At 46.8% G+C, this 18,267-nt stretch overlaps 1 protein-coding gene across 2 annotated transcripts in view; it reads left to right on the top strand.

The window, feature by feature from the left end:
• eipr1 (EARP complex and GARP complex interacting protein 1) overlaps positions 1-13,874 on the top strand; it is a 42,929-nt gene extending 29,055 nt beyond the window's left edge. For both annotated transcript variants that reach the window (XM_037486726.2, XM_062557376.1), the window contains 3 exons: positions 7,153-7,320; positions 9,515-9,682; positions 13,303-13,874. In XM_037486726.2, the coding sequence (XP_037342623.1) occupies positions 7,153-7,320; positions 9,515-9,682; positions 13,303-13,477 (511 nt within the window). In that variant the 3' untranslated portion in view covers positions 13,478-13,874. The remainder of the gene's footprint in view (positions 1-7,152; positions 7,321-9,514; positions 9,683-13,302) is intronic.
• Positions 13,875-18,267: the final 4,393 nt, after the last annotated feature.

The following is an 18,267-nucleotide window of genomic DNA, read 5'->3' as shown; positions in this document are numbered from 1 at the left end:
CGCCGTCTGCTGCTGTCCGTGGGTAGTATGCCGGGGGGAACGCGGCCCGTCGCGGGGCCGGTGTGGGTCGCTCCGCCGGCCCCGGCTGCACTCCCCGCGGGTTGGGAATGGCGCCGCCGTCTGCTGCTGCCCGTGGGTAGTATGCCGGGGGGAACGCGGCCTGTCGCGGGGCCGGTGTGGGTCGCTCCGCTGGCCCCGGCTGCACTCCCCGTGGGTTGGGAATGGCGCCGCCGTCTGCTGCTGCCCGTGGGTAGTATGCCGGGGGGAACGCGGCCTGTCGCGGGGCCGGTGTGGGTCGCTCCGCTGGCCCCGGCTGTCTTCCTCCACCGCTGGGATGCACCGCCAGATGGTCCTCGGCCAGGGTAACCGCTGCCTCCACGGTCGGGGGTCGGTGACACTGCACCCACGCCGCCGTCCGTTCCGGGAGCCCCGCCATCAGCTGCTCTAACACCACCTTTTCCACTACGGCCTGCGCCCCACCCGGCCCGTTCGGGAGCAACCATCTGGCCGCGGCGTCCAGGAGCCGCTGTCCGTATGAAAACGGCCGGTCCTCCGGCCCCAGCCTGGCCTCGCGAAACCGGCGGCGGTGGTCCTCCGGGAGCAGTCCCAGCCTGTCTACCACGGCCTTCCGGATGGCCGCATACTCCCGTCGTGCCGCCGGTGGGAGCCCCATGGCCGCCGTCTGCGCTTCCCCCGTCAGGAGCGGTAACAGCCGCACCGGCCACTCGTCCTCCGGCCAGCCACACGCCTCCGCCGTCGCCTCGAAGGCCTCCAGGTATGTCTGGACGTCATCCTCCATTGTCAGCCGGTGGAGTGTCAGCCCGGCCAACACCGCCATCCCGGGCGCCGGCGGGGGTGCGGCGGGCCGCCCCACGAGCTGCTCCAACGCCTGGGCTTGTCTCCCCACCTGGGCTTGGAGCGCCCCCAGGAACCGACGGTTGGTCTCCGCCTGGTCGCGCTGGACCGCCGCCAGCTCCCCGATCATCCGGCCCAGCGCCACAAACGGCTGGGTCGGCATCTCCTGCGTGTTGTCGTCCATCGTTGTCCCCCCTCCCCGTTGGGCGCCACTGTAACAACTGGGTTTACTATAGGGGGGAACGGAATGACCCACAGACACTGGTTCACCGTCGGAAATAGTTTTTATTGTGTTTCTCCGGCTTGCTCTCGCCTCCACCAACCACTCTCACTCGCTCCCGTCCCTCTTAAGTAGACCGGGAAGCATTCATTCAATTGTTCTCAGCTGGAGGTTCATTACCTCCAGCTGTCACCATTCCCGGAGCCACTCCCCCTCTCTCTCCCTCTGCAGCCGAGCCGAAACCACGCCCGCCACCACACTTATCATTTCACATAGCCCTAAAGTTTAGCTATTGAGTCTTTCAGTGTCATACAAGAGTCCTCGGACCCTTGAGACTACCCGTGTTTTGCACACTGCCTGCGGCCCCTACGCCGGCTCGCTGGAATTAAATAGAATAGGTTTTCAAAAACCATTTCGACAAGAGGTCTTTTGAGCCTACAATAATATGTGAACTCAATAAATATTCATTCAACACAGACACGTACACAAATACATTATGTTCTGGTGGCGATGACGGAAAAAAAATCATCCTCGAAAGTTAAGTGAATGAACACACGCTTGAGACTAAATGTGCTCAGTGGCTTATGGTGACTAGCGAATTTCAGCAGAATTGATATTATGCAGGAACAGTTTGGTGACTTCCTAAACACATGGAAACCTCAGTGATAACAATTTAGCATCCAAACTATTTACATGATCTAGCTTGTAGAGATTGTAGATGTCATGAATAAAGACAACTGCACCTGAGCAGTCCGAGTCCAAAAGTCTTTTGACAGTGTGCCTTTACACTGGTCTCCCCCACGTGCAATAGCAAAAAAGGTCTACCCGTGACGAGTGACACAACTGCTATTAGATTGCCCCTTCCTCGAAACGGGGTCTTCCCCTCTGAGATTGTGTCAATTTCTTGCGAAAAGACAAAAAGTCCTGGAAGTTAGTACCGCTCTAGTTCCCCGAAAATAAATGGGATTTTTCCATTGGATTTGGACTACTGTGGAAGAAAATCTCCTTTTATACTTTTACTACATAGTAGTACTACGCGACTCTATGTAGAGCCAGAGAATACACAATGAGGCTTTGAAGGAAGAAGAGTGGCCTTAATGACAGTGGTAGTCTCATTTAGATGATCTTAGCTTCATTATTTACTGACGTATTATATTCATTCCATACGTTATTTTATCAATATCACAAAAAAACACTTTGAAACAAGGGAACCTGCAGTGATCCTCTCTCTGTTCCCTTTGAAACGGTTTCAGACCCTCTGTTGTGTCAAAATCATCCACAACCACGGAAAGAGCCATTTACAGCAAAAGAGCTTTTGTCTGCTGACAAGAAAGAGTTTGAAATCGGAAGTTGTTGAGGAACCATGCCGCTCTAATTGAATTATAACACACCACGTCAGTCTTAGTTTATGCTGTAAATGCAATCATGGGGACAACAATGCACGCGCTCACAAGTAACATGTTCTGTCAAAGCGCCTTTCTTAAGAGAGAGACCGACCCCTGTCACTGGACACGTCCTTCCACTCTGTCTCCCCCTGAATTCCCTCTTGGAGCTACACGGGGAGGAGGACACACACACACACACACACAGAGCTGTGTAGTAGCTGTCGTGCTTGCGGCCATACCATGCACTGCAGGGGGCATACTGAGAAGCAGCGCAGTGCTGCAGTGAAGCATGAACGCGTTGCACGTCTCCCTGTGGTGTGTATTGGTGCATATGTGAGCAAGAGGAAGACGAGGGGGGGCGGGGGGGGGGGGCAGACAGCGAGAGAGTAGGAGAAGGTGGAATGACTGATAATGGCGCTGTTCGCTCCCTCACAGTCCAGGTTAAAAGCCAGCTGTCTGTTGGTGCAGACGAGCACTTGAAGGCATCACATGCCGTCACCTGGGGGGGGGGGGGGGGGGACGGATGCAAACAGCCCTTTTCACTCCTCGGGGCAACAGATGGGGCGGCGCTTCGCTGTGCCATAATGATTTCCCAAGGTAAACCATTATTCAAAAAGCCCTTTCCATCAGATTTTATTCACGTATTCAAATAGACTGCCATTATGCAAAAAGTGGTGCCCATTAGGAGCCTCGGATATCACATTCCAACAGTCAGTCATTATGCAAAAGAATGCAGCTATGTGGGTTTTTTAAAGACGAGGGTCCCATATGCCTGCATTGATTCAAGGTTGACCTTTTGAACCCGACGACTGTCATATTGATCATGTGTGACCTTTTCACATGCTCCTCCTCCTGGCCTTGAAATGAAAAGTTTTTTTTTTTTTTAAGTTTCCAATGATGGTTTAATGGTTGCCGATGGTTTGAAATTTATATTAAAATGGGGGCCGCTTGATTTTAGACGAAGGTACACATTCCGTTCCCGTACCTCCCATTGTGCTATTGGCTTAGCCGGCCGGGTATTGCAACCCTTACCTTAATACTTCCCAATGCACCAAACCTTATTATTAACCTGCCAACCCTTTATTGTTTATTAGAAATACATTTATTTTCTGTACTACAAGGAAAGAATTACAAGGACATCCCTATTGGCTGGTTGTTGGGAAATCCATTGCAATGCCAAACTTTTGGGTTGGTCCCTGAACACACCTGCTCCTATCGACATGACAACAAGACCAAGTGTAGCGGATGTAAAGATGGAACATGGTACTTTGTTGTCATTTTTGTGACCACTTGCTAACTATCGATACCCCCCCATTCATTTAGGCTAGCATTCATCCCTTTTGCGCAGGGGGGAGAGTCTACCGCCCCCTCTCTTCTCTTCCTCCCTCCCTCCCTCTTAGCTTTCTATCTTCCTCCCATCTTTCTTCTTCTGCCAGCTCCATCTCAAAGCCAGGCTCTAATTTTGATCAGCGATGAAATGATTGCTCTCTTCTTTCGATTTTTCTTTTCTTCCCCTCCCTCCCCACAGCAGTTGTCATAGAAACAGAAGTGTGTGCGCGCGTGTGTGTGTGTGTTTGTGAGAGCTTGTGCGTGGCTGTGAACGTCTGTGTTCCAGTCGATCCCCTCAGCAGAGACGTTTATCACCCGGGCTCAGCGAGAAGGGTGCACGTGTGTGTGGCAGTCTGAATGTGTGCGTGTATGTGTGTGTGTGTCAGTGATGGCCAAATGTGTGCTTGTGTGTCTGCCTGTGTAGCTTCCTTCTTACACACCTAAATCTCCCTCTGTATTTACACACATAACAGTATTTTAGGCACAGTCTTTCCCTTGTGATGTTTTTATCTGTGTGCGGCTAACAATGTGTGTAATAGGTCCCCTGTCCCCTCATCAACCACCCCATCACACACACTCACACACTCTCAGCCTCGCCGGCTGGATGACTTGGGATTGAGTGTGTTGGTTGGCTGAGGCCGGCCACAACTCTAATCCTCTGCACCCGCACAAACTCGCACACACCGGAGAAAGTCCCAGGTCTCTCTGCTATTAGCTGTGGGGGGGGGGGTGGTGGTATGTGGTTTGTGCGTGGGCGTGCGTTGGTGCTCTGCGTGGGGCGTGGGGCGGTACTGCTCAGAGACACCAGAGAGGGAACGAGCCAAACTAACCCAATTTCCTGCTCCATTTCCTTTTTCACGCGGCGGGTAGCGTCCAATTCACCGACGGGGTCACGCCTTTTACCTCAAAGTCCCACACAGGAGAGGGAGGGGGCACTGTAAATAAATCATGCGCCCCGGCCCACAATTGTATATTCCATTTCTATTTTGAGTTCCTCGTCTACCTTCACATCGGGTTCCATGAACGCTATGAATAAATCTGTATTCCATAAAAATAACAAGTGTGAGTGATGAGGAAGATAAAACTGAATATAAAACGTCAGCTTAATACAAATTGGCAAACAGGGATAACATTTTTGATATTGGTATCAATTGAGGAATTGAGTGGTCCTTGCGAATGACACGGTCCAAATATTGTTTTTGAATAACGTCATTAACGTGAATACTCCAGCGCTGATATGATACGCCTCAGCGACCATTGTGGATTTGAGCAGAGAAGACGACCGGTGGCATAGATGACAGGTGGTAGCAGGGAGGACGGATGAAAGCTCGGATAAAAGCGCCGCTAGCTTGTGTTCTATCAATATGGAACCGGCCCAAAAGGAGTTTTCCCCTTTGATCCCCATTAATAAAGAGGGGTGAGTAAAACTTTGGACAGGACAAAGTCAAACTGGAACTCTCTCATGAACTCTGGGCCCATGGAGCTTCACAGCGCGGCCACGGTCTTGCTAGATTCAGCTCGTAGGACACAGCTCATAATTAAGTAATATGCTGATCCAAAGCCTTATAACCTCGAATCAGTTCTTATACATGTGATGTGCACACCTGATGCAGATTTATGCCCACTCATTTGGGCCCGATTCCTCATACACCACATTTCAGTGGAAGTTTTTCAACACTGTCAAGCTCCATATGCCGACACCAAAGGGCGGCTCAGTGGTAGCGCACAAACACACACACACACACACACACACACAGACAGAGTTAACCACAGTCCCTGAGACGTCTTGACCTAATTGAAGCCCAGCGGTCTGCCTGAGGTCATTCTCTTATACCTCTTATATTTTAATGAGATTTTTAATTAGCATGTTAATTGCCTAACGTGATCAGCGGGGGTGACTAGCTAGCTGGCTAGCTGCTGTTGGCCTCCAGCTGGGCCGTAACACTGAGGCGTTCCACTCTGCTGAGCTGGGTCGGCTGGCCTGGAGAGGAAACAACAAGGAGCCCATTCTTTGCACTCTCGTGTTGCGTTCATGGCAGAGGCAGAGCGCTGGATCTAATTAATGGCTGGTTTAGTCAAACAGTTTCACTTCTCTGACACCCAGTTGATCTGCAGCGTCCGTCTTTTATTCAGAAAACCACTACGAACACAGCTGACGTTTATTAGTCACAGAACCATTGATGTGTACGGTTTGTAACATGCATATGGAAGGACTGCTACTGCAGAAGTGGGTCTTCACTGTTGTTTACAATCCTAAAGCTATTTGGTCAGACTGTATAAGACAAATTCCGGTTGCAGTTAAGTAAGAAAACACGACACCTTTACTGTGATGGATGCTTTCAGCAGCCTGAAAATCAAGAATAATAAACTGTGGCCAGAATCCCGAAGCCCTAAGACATGCAATAATTTTCAATTTTGAAATGAATTGATATTTGTCTGATATCTGATCCATGCAAGAAATCAATTAATTGAGTTTTACATCCGTCTGTGCAGGTTGGACAAATATGTACTGTTGGTATTTCTGTTGTGAATTTTCTTTTTTCTTTTCTCATAAATTTCCCATTTTCATTTTGAGAATTTTTAGCCTCTTCTGGTATCCACTTCTCTAAGGCTATTGGTATTAGTAAACCCACCTGTCGCAGGGGGAGGCATCTGACGTAGTATCCGTCCATTCTCTGTCAGTAAAAATCTGTTCAGATCAACCCCCAAAAGCTGTGCTAGAGCCCCAATCAACTAAGCTATTGGTGTGTGAGAGTGGCTTATCTACTCCAGTAATAAATCCACCCTCCTTTTGGCTAGGCTTTGATCTGTACCCTTTACTTGAGAAGTTATAACTAAAACCTGTTGAAGATGACCAGCACAATAGCTGTATTTGGCTCTTGAAACCATGGCAATTACATAAAGAAAATTGGTCATACGCTCAGAGCAGGAGGCAAAAAAAGAGAAAATCGGAAGCTAAAGTGTATATTTAAGAAGAGGAGACGAGGAGGGCATGAGAAGAGGTGGAGGTGTCCACGTGTATGCAACGTGGTTATCCCTCCTCCTCTGTGATGCCATTCTGTTACCTTCACTGTAGCAGGGTGGTCATGAGGCTTGCCTTTATAATTTACCAGGGGGTGTCTTTATTCAGCCTGTTCTTCACTGACAGACACAGGAGGTTCTCTCTCTCTCTCTCTCTCTCTCATCTCCTTTAGTTGTTCCTTCATATATCAATATCTCTCCCCCCCCCTGTCTTCCACAACTCACTTCTATCACTTCTGACCCCGGCTTCTTGCTCTCATTCTAATCCCTCCATCCTAATTCTTTCATCCCCCTTTCCTGCTGTCATCTCCTCTCTTTTTAATCACCTCTCTCCCTCTCCAGTCAGATCTACTGCATAGAGAATGCCCACGGCCAGCTGGTGCGTGACCTGGACTTCAACCCCAACCGCCAGTACTACCTGGCCAGCTGCGGAGACGACTGCAAGGTCAAGTTCTGGGACGTCCGTAACGTCCAGGAGCCCGTCAAGACCCTGGAGGAGCACTCGCACTGGTGGGTGGACCGGGGTCCAGGTTCAGGGGGGGGAAGTTTCCACTGTCAGTGTCACACAAGCCTGCTTTCATCTGAGGCAGTACAAGTGTTTAAAGGGTCAGAGCTCTGTTGACTTCTTATTATTTGGGATGTAATGTAGAGAGAGATCATTGTAAAGGCTAAAGATCCCACATCTTTTTAATCATCACTTTATCATGTGATGTACATGTTGCTTACATAACACACATACTGTATATTCTCACTTATGTCTTGTCATTTTGTGTTCTGCGGGTGGCAAATGAAAATGGAATTTAAATAATATAAACATTTAAACCGTATTCCACAATCATCCCTTCAACGAGGCCGTGGGACACAATCACAGCGTTAAAACGGAAGTTATGTAAGTGGGCCTCGACATAGTTTAAATTAACTCCAATATAATGCAATGAACTCTTGATGCTATCAACTTCACCCTTTAAACATATCTCTTCTTTGAGTGTGGAAGATTGTCCCTGCTGTACTTTGGAACTCCTGATGAAGGAGAGTGAACAGGCAGGGAGCTTGTACAGTCATACAGTCAGTGTGTGATGGTTAAAGGAGGCCTTTTACACACTATGGAGTGTTATTCAGGAACATTCAGTAAAACACAGAAACAATAACGATAAACATGGAGATAACAGTGCTTCCCTCTTGATTGTTTTTTGGTTTTATTAATGGCTTTATCTCCTTACTAATGAAATGCCCTAACTACTCCTTGTGCAATAAAAGGTATTTGTACACTAATTAGGAATTAAATAGGCTGCTACTCATTTTGTCAGTGGGGGTCAAGTCAGTGCGAGTCGAAGGACCGAGTCGTGCACCAGCTCGTCCTCGGAGAGGCCCGGGGGGGGCGGGGCTAATAGCTCAACGTGGTGTGCTGCTGAAGTGTGTGTACATTTGTGTCTATGGCTGTGTGTGTGTGTGTGTGTGAGCATGGGAGACACACTCTCCCTCTCCTGTGTGAGCTGAATAGATGATCAGTGTGCCTGCGAGCCAAACTAGGCTACTACTGCAGCACACCAATAAATAAAGATAAAGGCACACACACACACACACACACACACACACACACACACATAGAGGGGTGTTATCTCCAGAAGAAAGATATACTTGCCGAACATATCCATAACTGTAGATGACTGCAGATGGGATCTCTTCAGATAGGAGATAGGTGCGCGTGAGTATGAATGTGTGTGTGTGTGTGTGTGCGCGGCCATGCGTGTCAGTGTGTGCACGCGTACGTGTCTATGTGTGTGCGTGTGTGTGTGTGTGTGTGTGTGTGTGTGTGTGTGTGTGCACGTGTGTGCCATCTCATCTGTGTTTTTTTGCAAAGGCCCTCTTTTTATCTCTTTGTGTGGCTACATGCATTTGAGTGTGTTATATTCTTCCTATAATGCACATGCCTGTGTGTATTTGTCTCTTTAGTGCGATGCAGAGGAGTGTGTGTGTGTGTGTGTGTTGCAGGCGCTCATTTCTTTCCGGAGCGCAGCAAGGATATGGCCTCGGGGCTGCTGGGGGTATTAGGGACTATTTTTTTTTTAGCAGGGAAGCGGATTAGGGGAGCACGGGGAACGGCGTGGCCGGGGCTGATTTCCTGTCAACAGCCTCCGTTATCCCTCAATCCCTCCCTGTGAGGGAACTGGTACCGCACTCTGAGCTGCGCCCCTGGCTCACAGAGACACACACACACACACAGAGAGGATGAAAAAGAGCCAGAGAGGGGACACGGTGGACAATCAGAGGAGTAGAAAGAGGGGGACACACAGAGAGGGCAACAAACCAGGATGAGGGAGTTTATGATTATGATCATCGGCTCGTGAACTGAGCCCGAATATCGAGTGAAAGGTACCAAATCCTCAATTGTTGGTATCTGAGTCTACACCTAGAGGGGCATAATTGCTGTGAATCCCTCTGTGAGAACGCTGCATTTTCTGCATGATTTGTGTGGGCACGAAAGCATGAAAGAGGGAGATGCAGACAGACGCCACGACTGTGTGTGTGCGTGTGTGTGTGTTGCAGCCTGTGTGGTCGCACCGTACATTTGCTTCACTATATTAATATCGGTTTCCACATAGAAAACCGCATTGTTTGGAACAAAAGATCCAAACAATGTGTGAATGCGTGCCACACCGCTGCGTGATCACATGTCCTCTGGTGCGCTTTGTTTCCATCCCAGGGTGTGGAGCGTCCGTTACAACCACAGCCATGACCAGCTGGTGCTGACGGCCAGCAGTGACAGCCGCCTCATCCTCTCCAACATGGTGTCCATCTCCTCTGAGCCATTCGGGCACTTGGTGGACGACGAGGAGCTCAGCGAGGGGGAGGAAAACCCCCACGAGGACAAGTAAGGGAACCACTCGGCCTTGTTAGAGAAGGAGATGCTTCATTGATACGCTTAAAGGTGACAACATTTTATTTTCCTACCAGCTCTGGTTTTCCAGGCTGTAAAAAGTTTTGGGGATTTACAGATTGAAGGGTTTTCCCTGCCCACGGTATCACTTTCTTGTTGTGCGAGGGAACGAGTGACGAGGTCTTGGGTAAGTGCAACATGGGTTTTGTGCTATGCTTCAGGACAGTTGGTAATCACCAATACTGAATACACCAGAGGAAAAGGAATTGACATTGAGCGGTACATTGATTAGCCAATTATTGATGTTTATATCGTGTATAAAGGGTCCCTCATTGCCCCAGTAATTAAACATTAGCAGACTTCTGAATGCATGCTTTAGTGATGACGCGTCCTCTGCCCGTCCCTGGTGATCCGTGAATGACCTTCATCATCGGTTACGTATTTGCACAGTAGAAGCCCTCCTTGTAGTGTGAATCTGCGTCATGATGCACATGGGGGCTCTTTCAGATTCCATGCAGGGCTTATGGTGTATTGCAGTGGGCTTGAATGAAGCAGTTCTCCATAGTCAGTGCGTTTACTACATTAGATGGAGTTTGGAGAGGCAGCTGCAAAGCAATGTGGTGCTGTGGGGGTATTTCAGCACACCTGGAAATATACAACAAATATTTGACCCTTTTGGTGTTGATATCAGACAGCCCTTACTCTTTTCTCTTCAAAGCCAACAGCCTCTAATCCTTTGATAAAAAACAGTGACTTTAAAACTAAGTCACATAATACCTCAAAAGAACAAACCGCCCGAGCCAGATGTGGACCACTAACATTCTGCGATGTAAACTGACTGTTTGTGGTGAAAATATTACACTTTTACTGAGCCTAATGAAACACACTGTGGGATGCTAAAGCATATTACAAAAGGCTCTGTGTATTTTGAACATACAGAACCCTTCCTTCCACATACATTGAAAAGATAAAAGTGGAATTGGTGTTTTAGACTGTGCACGGATATATCCCGTAATGTTTTCCATTCACTGCTTTTAAAATGTGTCCTCCATTGATTATGGTCCAACTCCCCCTCTCATCCACGACCACCAGCTCTCACACTCAATGACTGACTCTCATCCACAATTATGAGCTCTTCTTTCTAATCACCAGCACTCAGCTTCGGTCCCAACCCTTCCCATACACTTATTGACCCCTCTTGTATGTACTGTGTGAGGTCACTGGGGAGCACCTGGACACTACGTACAACTTCTTTCTGAACTCCTACGGATGCTTACCAGATTCAGCAGATCGTGAAATGTGCACAATATTCTCCTAAAGATGCAAAAGGACTATGATGTGTTCCCTCTTCTGATATGAGATCTGGTTTTAGTGGAGGCCACATGTACATGTAAGAAAGCTGCTGAATTGCCACTTATCTGATAGGAAAGCAACTTTAGCACTTATAGAAAGATAACGTCAGTTCAGGCAGTCGAATGCAAGCGTCCTGTATTAAGTTTAAAGGAGGTGTTAAGAGGGATGTATGCACGATGATTGAATGGCGTATAAACATCTGAAACGTTGAATGGTTGCGTGTTTGTTAGCAAACAGTGAGCCTTTCATTTCTGTGCTCTTCACAGACTGACGTTTCTATCGTCGCCCAGAACAGACAAACCAGACTTTTTCATCTTCTAACCTTGGAGAAGGGAGGTGTTTGTGGCATTGTGCAGACTGAACAGACACCTCTCTTTAGGGTGCATTGTGTAGAATCCAGACACATAGGGTCAGCATTTCCATTTACAGTCACCTGTGTGCAGTAGCATATTATATGATTTCTTTTCATCTTGAGTGGCAGAAACTTCCCTTTTTCTATCTTTAGTTTTTGGTACCATCATTGCCACCAGGATACTACTTTGCCCGCAGGAGAGGGGCAAACTTCGGCCAGTGCAAGCCCCCGGGGGGAGATTCAGCAAAGCTCACATATTGAGACTTAAAGTCTCAACATGTGAGCTTTGCTGAATCTTCATATCAGAATATAATATATAAGATGCAAGTGACTGGTTTAAACTAGATAATTCAAACCAGTCACTTGCACCTTTATAGATATACTTAATAAACAGACGGTACTATTTATCCATGTAAGCACAAATGTTACCCTGCTTGTAGTGCACGCTACTTTCCATTAGCAGGTGAACTGTCCATTGACGTAATCCTTAAAACCTCGCCCCAACATCATGGCATCAGTCGAGTGCTCTCATCTCCTGTTCCTTTATTCTATATGAGCAGAGCACTTAGGAGTGTTTTGATTTCTGCAGCCGGGGAAGCAGCTCTGATATCAAATAAATCCAAACACGTATGCTGCTGCCTTCCATCAGGACTGCTACAGCAGTGGAGTTTGGGAGAAATTGGGGAAAGCAATAATACTAGATGATAATTCTAAACATTTGCATTTAATTAATGATTGTTGTAGCAGGAGAGTGTGTGTGTGTGTGTCCTATCCACAAAATGATGAACCCATACCAACACAGGTTGTGTGTTCCTGTGAAAGCAGCATACACGTATATGACCAGCATACAGGAGGCTTGTTATTTCCATCATGCACACGCAGGTGACCAAATATCGGTGTGTGTTCCTCTGCTGACAGACGGTGGTGAGGATCACAGGGAAAAGCAGGAAATCGAGTGAAATATTGAAAAGTCATTTTTGATAACAGGTTTCTGCAAATATTTTCAAATGAAATAAAGCACCTTGTCGAACCTCAGAGACACACAATGAGTTTTTAGAAAGAAAAGTAAATCTCAACAATCATTTAAAAAGTGTCAAACATCAACAGTTCATTCATCATACAACAAAAAACGTTTTTTTTCTTCTTCTGGTTCAAAATTGCTAAGAATTTTAGTAAGAACAATTTTTCTCTGAATCCAGAATTTGATTTGGATTATTCAACTTGAGAACCGCCGTGTGCACAATTCCTGGACCGACCGCTGTGCTTTTGTTAGACCATTCAGTCTAGATTCATAAAGGTGACCAATTGAAACGTTTGATTGGTTACATGGTATTAATTGTGAAGTAATTAACATCAATATTTGGTTTAGTTACAGGGAGAGTGTACCACATTACGGCTATATTTTATGAATATGTCACATTTAAATGATTCCTCTCAAATGTGACAACAAGTTATTACACCAGTCAATCATCAAAATCAAAAATAAGATACTACAACAACAGCTAGGAGGGGTCCAGTGTAAAAGCCACTCCATCCAGGGCCAGCCGTAGCTGTGCTGTTGCCAGGGGTTGCGTGTGATTGACTGCTTGTGTTATTTCTGTTAACGACACAATGGTTCCACAACGGGTGCTTGAGGGAAAAGGACAGCTTTGCAGTTGGGTTGTTTCTCTGCCACCTCGGTCTCCTGCAGTGGCCGATCGGCAGTGTCCCAGAGAGGAGGACAGCGTGGAGAGCAATCAACCCGCACCAACAAGAGCCATGTAGAAAGAGCTCAGTTATGTTTGTTCTGTAGCTCACATCGAGGCTTTCCTAACCAGATAGATGCTCCTCACAATAACTTTGACTGTAGGTCCCCCATGCAATGGAGTCAGAACTCATCCTCCCTGTGTTCTGTGTGTGTGTGCTTCAGAGGAAAGGAGCCCCTACAGGACAGCGTGGTGTCCACCTTTGAGGAACACGAGGACAGCGTGTACGCGGCCGAGTGGTCGTCTGCTGACCCCTGGCTCTTTGCCTCGCTCAGCTACGACGGGCGCCTCGTCATCAACAGGGTCCCCCGCGCCCTCAAGTACCGCATCCTGCTCTGAGAGGCTGGGGAATGTGTGTGTGTGTGTGTGTGCGTGCGTGTGCGTGCGTGTGTGGATGTTTGATTGTGTGTGCAGAAAGCAAGTGAGGAAGTAACCAAGATGTAAAGATCCTTTGCAACAAGTAGACATTCCTTTGTGCGAGATCCTGCAGTGTGTGAGGTCACACACTGACCACTGGAAACAATAAAAGGCTTTTGTTGCTGTACCACGTGCTGGAAGAACACATGCATGATGAATCTAACCTTGTGCATTAATATGTTCTTTCCTGACCATGTTTTTTCTGAATCCTCTTTGTTTTCATGTTAAGTTGGTCTTTTACATGCATTGAAATACTAAAGCCATTGTAAAATTCCAGCACAACACAATGTTTAACTAAATAAATGTTATTATAATATAATTCTTTTTGTGGATACGTCATTAATCCTGCAATAGATTTTTGGTCCACTTTGGTGGAGCATAAGAAGCTGTGAAAGCCACACTGACATATTATATGACCTTGGAACGTTGAAATGGCAAAACAAGCCACCCGGTCGTTCACTTTCAGTCACTCACTCTCCTTTCATCTGCTTCTGGATAAGACAAATGATGTTGAGCTGCTACGTAGCTGCTGCTGTTCAGAAGGTGACGTTCCACCGTGTCCACCCTGTCCACCGTGTCCACCGAGTTGGTCACTTCAGTCTGAGACTGTAGCACAAAAACGCCAAAGAGTACGCCCAAAGGAGGGTGCTGATGAGCGGATGCAGCCATGGACAGAGCCTCTATTAGCCTCTATCACTATTACACCACTACCTCCATTTGTCGACCTAACGCAATTACAAATGTCTCTGCCGTCACCATCTGGGTCTGTTCTTCCTACCTCCGTGTGTCACGTGCACGCCCCCCCCCACTCTGTACCGTGTGTGCTGAGGCTGGTCGATAGTGACGGTCCGAGCCGCCGCTATGGCAGACACACCATTGACAGGCCTTTTAATTGCAGCTTTACTCTATCACACTTTTGCTGGCGCGCACACACACACACACACACACACACACACACAAAAAGTGAGTGCCAAGGGAGGGGCTTGGCTCTTCATTAGCTATGCCAGTTGGAACAGGCAGCGCTGTGGCTGAATACAGAATACATTCGGCTGTCTAATCAAAGAAGCCGCTCTCTCTCACACACACACACTCACCCACGCACACACACACACACACACACACACCCCTTACCACCCGTTACCGCGCAGTCAATTATTGAGAGGAGGGATCAGGGTGTAGATACAGAGGGATGGTAGGCGCTGAAAAGGTAATCGCTCAATATCGGCCATCTGGAAACTGTTCGTCACACGCATGGACAGAGAAGACGCACACACACACACACACACACACACACACAGAACCCGTTGTCCTGGATCTGCCGTTTGTGGTTTATGAAGAGGGCGACGTGCATGCGAGAATTTCTATATAGAAAGACTATATTAATGGACAAACCGTCAACAAAAGCAGACCGATTTTTGTTGCCACGTGATACAGAACAGCCAGCAGCTGATTTGGGACCAATCAGTCCATCCATTTGCTAATGGCAGCTGAGAATTTGCATGTGAAACGATGAAGGTGTCTCTTTAGTATCACTCGGGACAAATTCCAATCAGTATGGAATAAATGAGTTGCTTTATTTTAGGGCCATTTGAATGCAAATGATGTGGTCTAATGAGATATGTCAGCTAGACTGACATAGAGAAAATCATATTTACCTCATGCAAAGAAAAAAGACACGTAGACATACTGTCCAGCATACATGGATACGTATACAAGATTGAGAAAAATATACAAAACTACAATTTCCATTAGGGATTAAAATCACCATATTATATTTTCTCATCTTTATCAATCCAAACAATTTTATTTCACATACTTCTCACTTTAGCACACGACAAGCTAAAGTCCTACGTACACATGATAGGAATTACGGGTTACAATTATCTCCACATTAAGTTATGGTCGGTAACTTCAAAAACCTGTTTTGGTTAAAAGATTCTGCTGTGAAATGATTTTTTTTTATTCCTAAATGCGTGTCATCATTCTATTCCATATGGCAGCTGTGAGAAGCAGCAGAAACAATGTTAATGGTTTACATGCACAATGATCATGTGGTGCTGACCTCTGGAGCTGCCACTGGTAGCCAAAGGAGGGCCTAGGTTTGTGCTCGGATGATAAAAGAAAACATCTGTTAATGCTCCGATAATATGGAGTATGAAGATGGAAAGTATGTATGATTGTATCATTCCCCTGATGCCCTACTAACATCCCATACAAATGTCCGACCTCGTCATGGCGTCTCGTCCCCCGTCCCGAGACCCACAGCAACGGATCGCCGTTGCTTCATTACACGAGCCAGCGCCGATTAAGGAGGCATTACCATCTCAGTTATAGTAAAAGGTTCACCTACGGTTCAATATAATCACCTCAGAGATCAGTGGGCATGAGGATCTATGTTTATTCATTCTCTCTGTTGTGTGTCTCTGAGTAAAAGGCCGCCAGCTGTTTCATATATTACGTTATTGTTACTCCATCAGCACCACATCCGACGTATGTGTTACACAGGCAGGACGGCGCACGTATGAGCACAAAAGTGTTTCTGTAACATCCTGATTGGCAGTGATTGTACCAGAGGGTCACGTCCTCAACAGTAGGAGGCGGAACTGGATTCAGCTCGTGAGAAAATGAAATGAAAAGTCAGACAGATTTCATTTAATTATTTATTCATGTCGCCGATGCAATGTGGAGCCACCTGGGGTGTTTGTGTGTTTGTGCGTTTGTGCGTAAGTGTGGGCAGGGGGGTTTCAGGTGATCATTACCTCAGAGATTTTGACTCATTTGTATGGAGGGGAGTTTATACGACCCTTGAAATGGAAATTATGCACAAACACGCTGCTCTCTACAGGAAGAGGAGAAGGAAAGACAAAGAAAAGGAAGAGTGACTGATAGCAGGAAAAGGGGGGAGATGGGGGAGGAGGGAGAGGGGCGTCTGAGGTCCCTCAAGGCGTCTGTGGTATGGAAAGAGAATGGTGTGTGTGTGTGTACATTACGGCTTACAGAGTTTATGACCTTCAGGGTGACGACCTTTTTGACAGATGTTCAAAACGTCCCATTTGGGTTTGGAGTTAACCCCTCTTCCACGCACGCTATTCATTTGCACAGAAATATATATATATATATATATATATATATATATATATATATTTGGTGGAGAGTAGAAAAAACAGAAATATCTATATAACCTGCGGAACCTTTTACCAAAAGTGGCTTAAATTCACTCAAAGCATTTTGCTCAAATGAAAGTCAATGACAGCTTACAGTACTTTTTAAAAAATGTGCTAGAATGACAGAGGCTGCCCTGGTTCAATAGCATCAGGCTAGTTGGTCCTTCCGCAAATAATATATAAAGCTGCCATTATGAGTTTTGATGTTAAATACTGAAGTATTTAGCCCACTACTGGGCCGCGACCCACCAGTTGAGAATCACTGGGCTAGGGAACGCAAATAATGCCACATACAGACTATAAGAAGGGATCTGCTCAAAAACAGTGCCCACTTTGGCCAGAAGACATGCATTTGACCGGATGCATTTAAATCATCCATCAAGAGGTAGATGAATAATAAACAAACCATTTGATTTGTGCAGGGATTTACTGTAGGATGCAAAAAGAAAAAAACCATGTGTGAAATGTTAACCCACTTGCAGCTGCGGCGTGCTCTCCCTCTCCAGCGTTTAGCTGCGTGGCGATGGAAGCCCCCATGAAACACGGCCCCATCACAGCTACTTAGGGCTGACAACCACCCTGTAGTCGGGGAAAAGCTCTTGTGTGTCGTAAGCAACTTATTTACTGTCCTATCGCTAGTGCCAAACATAAACTGCTTTGGAAAGGGGGCGAGCAGAGGTTATTAAGCCCCCGGTTAAATTACAGGAAGGTCTTTATTTAGGGGGTATTTTCCAATTTTGCAATTTTGCAATATATATATATAGTATGTGTATATATATGAATATATTGCACACCACTTTTAATGGTAGTGTTATAGGAGAGATCCCTTACAGATTCCTACACCTCATATAATGTGGACCTTATTCTACTCTCCACCACGCCATTGGACACAATGGGAATGTAGCATGCTTACTTGACATTGTGCACTGCCGAGTGTCCACTTCCCTTCTGCCACCTCGTTGTTCTCCAATTAGCGAACAAGCACACGGGGGGGGGGTTGAACGGGTTATTTATGGTCCCCCGCCACCACAACGCACATATAATAACCTCTCAAAACCTGTAATTGTCCTCATTTCTCACGTACGGTGCGGATGTCCACTCCTGTGACCTCGCCACATCGCCATGGAGATTGAGAGCCAATGGCGTTGAAGGACATCGCGGGTTGTAGTTTGCACTTTGGATGGAGTGTTTGACTTTGTGCGTTGGCGGTAGAATTCAGTTGGAGCATCTTGTATGTGCTGGTCAACAATCTCTGCCATGTTAGGAAATAGTATTTAACGACTGCTACTGTTCGCCTACCTGTCGTTATGCAAACAATTATATTTCTATATATATTTAAGTCAATAAAATCTCTTTTTGCCGCAAATCTCTTTTTTTTCCACCCTTAACCACATGAAGAGGCATCCAATGTCCTCCTCCTGCTTCAGTTTGTCACTCCAGCTCTGGGATGCGAGGTTGATTGACTAGTGATTGGAGTGACTGGTGAGTTTGTCACCAGCGTTCTGCCAATACAGAGTGACAGTTTGTATGTGTTTGATCAATGGTGCA

The sequence above is a fragment of the Pungitius pungitius genome, chromosome 14 (genome assembly GCF_949316345.1).
Source record: "Pungitius pungitius chromosome 14, fPunPun2.1, whole genome shotgun sequence".
Taxonomy (NCBI): domain Eukaryota; kingdom Metazoa; phylum Chordata; class Actinopteri; order Perciformes; family Gasterosteidae; genus Pungitius; species Pungitius pungitius.
The sequence above is the reverse complement of the archived record's forward strand: the minus strand, read 5'-3'. Positions and strand labels throughout refer to the sequence as shown.